This window comes from Trichinella spiralis (genome assembly GCF_000181795.1).
Source record: "Trichinella spiralis strain ISS 195 chromosome Unknown Scfld6, whole genome shotgun sequence".
In the NCBI taxonomy this organism is placed as follows: domain Eukaryota; kingdom Metazoa; phylum Nematoda; class Enoplea; order Trichinellida; family Trichinellidae; genus Trichinella; species Trichinella spiralis.
In genome coordinates, this window is record NW_003526945.1 from 3,151,545 (window position 1) to 3,156,729 (window position 5,185).

Sequence of the window (5,185 nt, forward strand, 5' to 3'; positions counted from 1 at the left end):
CCGTTTTACACAATTTTCAGGTACTTCAACTCGGCATGTGCATTACATTAAATATCAATTCATTATTTTTGCGTTTTCAGTAAATGTTATGTTTTACCAAACTTCTATTTTTTTGCATTCATTTCTCTTCTTTTCAAAGTGGTTGATCAAAGTTTGATTGAAATGTTCATTAAACAATCAGTTCTTTTAAATTAATGAATGAATTTTGCTGAACACTGCAAAGTATTATCATCGTGCTTGTACAGCCTCATTTACGTAAAACACTATTTTACACTTCTTTAATTTACGCCATAATATTCTTTGTGATATACAGAGACTTTCATCTGTAACGTATTGAGGATTTTGTTGTTGTTCAGCAATTACTATAATCTTTGGTGTTGACTCATTACATTGTTATTATACGTTTTCAAAGCATACCTGCATTTCTAGGTCAGAAGAGTAACTTTATGCAAATGTGATGGTAAGCACTGCCGTTGGCATTCTGCTACGTGCACTTTGCGCTATGCAAATGCGGTAGCAATGTTCCTTATATAAATTTCTGTTTATTGAGAGAAGTGCACTATAGTATAAATGTTCGCTGCTGAAGGGCGGTCTAATTACTTACTGCATTGCGTTCTTTGGTCATTTTCATGGTTCAGTTCAACAAAACCGTTGTGATTGTTAGACTAAAAATATGAAGAAACTACGAACATCTGTTACAAAATGTATGACTTTACGTTTGCCTTATACGTCATCCCTGACAGGTTTGCTGACAGGTATGAATTTTCATATATTTGCTATTTTTTCATACAATGTTTTTTTTCTTTTTCTTGGCACTGCACTAAGCATGCCCGCTTTTAAAGCTTTTCGTAGTTGCTTAATTTTAGTCTTTTTGAATGGAAACTAGCGCGTTGTTCTTCAGTAATGATGTTCAACTAATATTCGAGACTTTATTACGGACAAGCCAATATATAATAGTACTAATGGTATATTTTGCTCTAATTTTCAATTGTCCTTACAAGTCCATTTGTGAAGTAGCACTCTGATATAGCAGTTGAACCCCTCCCGCATTATCTTTACTGTCCACTGCAATGTCTATTGCTAAGGTAACATATTTGCCCAGTTGTTGAAAGGAAATGTCCGTCATCGGGATACTGCAGTCGCACAATCACACCCCTAAATGCTTGTCAATGCTCAAATCGTGCACAAGATTGTTTCAGTATGACATAGGAAAGGTGCTGTTAGCTAGAGAACACACTTTTATACTACCACCTTTCATACTTTCAGAATGGCAGTAACGTTCCCTTCATTTTTGAAATGACTCCTTAAAGTTTCTATTATATTATTGTACCGCCAGTAGCACTGACTTATACAGATGCACCTATTTTCTGTCATTGAGAAAATAACTCAATGCCCATCAATGTTGTCAGTATTGATAAATGAACCTACACCTGAATATTATACGTGACGATTGGGTGGAAGAACGCATATGACAACTTCCACCTCATCCATCCTTCAACTTCTTATTCATTCCTCCCTGCTATGCTGTCCCACCCTTTTTTCCTTTCTAATGATCCCCATCATTGAGCTCGTAATAATACTGAGCTGAGCAGAGATCGCATTAAACTGAAAATTCTGCCCACCCCCTATTTCGAATTGAATGAACAGCACTTAGCTGTTTTTATCTCATATAAATCTAATTTCTCATAATTGCTGTCGACTAGCAATATAACCAAATCCAGGCTAATCCTGATTCTTTTGTTTTATTGTTTTCATGAAATGTAATACAAAATTGTCACCCGCATAAGTTTCTTGAATTCATTTCAAATCGCTCAGTTACTGAATTTCTGCGATGAGGGTTTTTCTTACATTGTATGAAGCGCGCTGATGCAGTGCTCAACCAAGTTTGCAGTCTTGCTATAAATTATCATTAGGCGCAAACGAACGTGAAGGTGAGCTGTCAAGCGGCTTACCCCCTGGAGCAGCCGCTTACCATCATTATGTCTACTCTGCGCACTTGTAAACTTCTGTGTTGAGATAAACTGCATATTACAAAATTTCATGACGACTGTTTAATTTTCCATAAATCTGAAAAAGTTTTTTATTTTCGCAACTATTTTCAGTGGAAGCTATTTTTTTACTATCCATATAATTTTGATTAGATGAAAAACATTGATAAAATATAAATTATTGAATCACCTTGTACTTTCAAGCAACTAAATTACACACATGCATAAATACACAGTGGTAGCATTTCCGTTTATTTTTAGTAATTTGCGATGCTTCAGGTTAATAATATTTCCTTTTGGGTAATTTTAGGGAAAATAATTTGCATAACAATGCCATATTACGTAGTAATATGAAGTGTGTAAATAGAAACGTAATAAATTTCATCGTCTTGTTTCATAATGTTGCTCATAATGTTTATTTTACTGCGCTATTAGTGATGGAAATTTAGATTATTCTTCCTGAAGCAAAGTAAATAGTCATTTGCATAATTTTCTTATTATACAATTGACCAAGCACATCGATTTTATTAGGTTATGCAGTTCACTGCAATGCTATCAGTCTAGCACGTGGTCAACTATAATTCCGCTCTTCAACACCATCCATGAATAACTGGTAAGTTGGATTTGATATTTTGGTGGTGGTATGCTATGCATGTTACTTTACATATGTGGTGATTGGTAACTGGCGGGTGTCTTTCTAGTGTTATTATTGCTAAGTTTTAGATACATCAGATGCTGAAGACGAAGAAGTATCTATTTCTGTTTTTTGTATGTAGATGACTGCATTAATGTAATTCACTTTTAGAATTTACATTATTTTATTTTCATATTAATGAATATAAAAAATCCTATCATGAAAAGATGATGCCACTATACGTCATAAGTATTTTCATCTGCTGTTGATTTGCAATCTTGTTTATTCCCGTGAAATTTCAATAAAAATGATGGCCAACAAGCAGCTGCGCAAAGTGATTATTTGTGAGATATTTAGATTGTGAGTTAACAACGCCATCAGCAGCACGTCTGTTGTTATATTCGTACGTGCAACGTAATGTAAGTAATATTGTAGATTGGTTGTCTTTGATTTAAGTAAATTTGAAATTTGAATTTTACATTAGAAATATAGCTTTTTAGATGTACAAGATAATACAACGCAATATCTGGAAAGAGTGTAGGTAAAAAATATTCTGCTTATATTACACTAATTATTAAATCATTTCAACTTTCTTTATTTTTTGCTGAATTGTCTTCATTGGTATATCATCAGGGACATAATGCAACTATATTTATTTCTGTTCTATATATTACGTTGCGTGCGCTTTATATGAACTCAGGATAGCGGTTGAAATGATACTTATGAGAAACAGCCATATTATAAAAAGTGATTGAAGCCAAATAACAGTGCATCAAGATGATATTTGAATTTCATTAATTTTGTAATCCAATGTTTTATTTTGCTGTGTTATTTAGTATGTATTTTTTAGTTTGACTATTGCTCTGTTCATGTTTGTACCGTGATCAGTCATGTGTCTCAACAGTTCCGCTTTCTGGTTTTCTTCATCGTCACAGTAAGAATGAATTTTACCCACTTTGTTATAGCAATGGGTTGTGTCAGTGCAGTGGAATTATTTCTATAAACTTGAATATCTTTCTCTAATGGTGGTTCAGGTTTCCCTGAATGGATTGAAAAGATGTACAAAAATTTGTAAGTAATTGAGTATCTATAATCTGTTACTATTATTAATGTCTTCTAATTCTACTTATATCTGATCGTGTTTGCTTCTTGTTATCGAATTAAATAGTGTGCGTCAACATAATTGAAACGTTTTGGAATTCCTGTTGCTCTTGCCAACATGGTATGTCACGTTTACCTCAATGCGTTCTAAATGTGCCATCACAAAAATAAGTACACATTTTGCCCATTGTAGGAATGGATTACATCATCAACTTCGAGCTCGTTCATACTCCTGCGTTAGTTTAGGTTGGCTTAATTGCGTTACCCAGTATTGGTCTAGAAATTGTGTGGCTTCGCTTATCACAGGAGTATGATTTAATTAAATAATGGCTCCACCCCACGACCCAATGCCGACACCAACCCCCATCCTGAAACGACACCGGTTGCCGATGAAAAACCCCTGAATTTGTCACTCCGTGCCCAACGAACGACAACCCCGTTGCTAGCTTACCAGACTAAGCAAACGAACCACCACCACCAGAACCACCACCAGCAGCAGCAGCGGCAGCAACCAGAGGTGACCACCACGACGAATGACGACAAGGAGGCTTCCAATTTGTTGGCATTTGTCCAACGCGAAGGCCAGCGGATTACCCAAACAATGCAACAAGCCAGGCTTGTTCCTTCGTACGGTTGTGAGCTTGTTTCGCCAACAGAGACTAGAGTATTATGTGAGTAGGTAAGTTTTAGTATTTTGTAAGTAGAGATTTTGTTTTTTATAGATGAGTGATAGTGTTCACACTGCGGTGTTGCTTATCACATGCTTAGAATGTATAATTGAAAATTTCAGCCCGTAACTGTTGAGATGCTTGCATCCTGAAGGAGAAATGTTGTATGACTAGCAAGTAGTTTTTCTACAAATTTGTATACTTAGTAATTAAGGAACAACGATGCACTGTTATTTGTCTTCAATTAATTTTTTATAATATGCCTGTTTTATATCAATTTTGTTTAACATGCTTTACTTTTCAGCACACTTGTTTTGCAAATATTTTCAGAATCAAGTTTAGATATAGATGAATGAAATTGCTGCATTCTTTGGTAACTATCCGTTATTGAGCATGTCGTCTTTTTACAAAGATTCGTAATCACGTTGATAAATGCGTCATCACAAAGCACTACTATTAGTTGATGCCGCTCAGTTTGGCGACGTATGTACATTTTACTTTTATAAACTATGAAAGTTGTAAAGTGTAAATTTTGTCGTTCTAGTTTTTCAGGTTTTTATAATTTTGCTTTTTATAATTTTTTATTATTGTTTGGTACTAGTGTTTTCAAGATTTTTCATTTAAGTTTCGGTAAGAATTCATTTTAGTTCTGGATTCAGAGAGTCAGTTAAAGGCAACAAGTCTAAAAAGATAAGGAAGCTATGGGTAAGTATGAAGATAAATAGGTAAGTAGTCTGAAAGTTAGGGGTAAGTCAGGAATAGGTGTGAGGGTAAGTATAAATGTGAAGGTAAGT

General features: G+C 34.7%; 1 protein-coding gene across 1 annotated transcript; it reads left to right on the plus strand.

Moving 5' to 3' along the window:
* Positions 1-4,256: 4,256 nt before the first annotated feature.
* Positions 4,257-5,096, plus strand: Tsp_10771 (hypothetical protein; the record flags this gene model as incomplete). The annotated part of the gene is made up of 2 exons (XM_003373740.1): positions 4,257-4,402; positions 5,039-5,096. Coding segments are annotated over exons 1-2 (204 nt in total), but the record flags the coding sequence as incomplete, so codon positions are not given.
* Between the last annotated feature and the right edge of the window lie 89 nt (positions 5,097-5,185).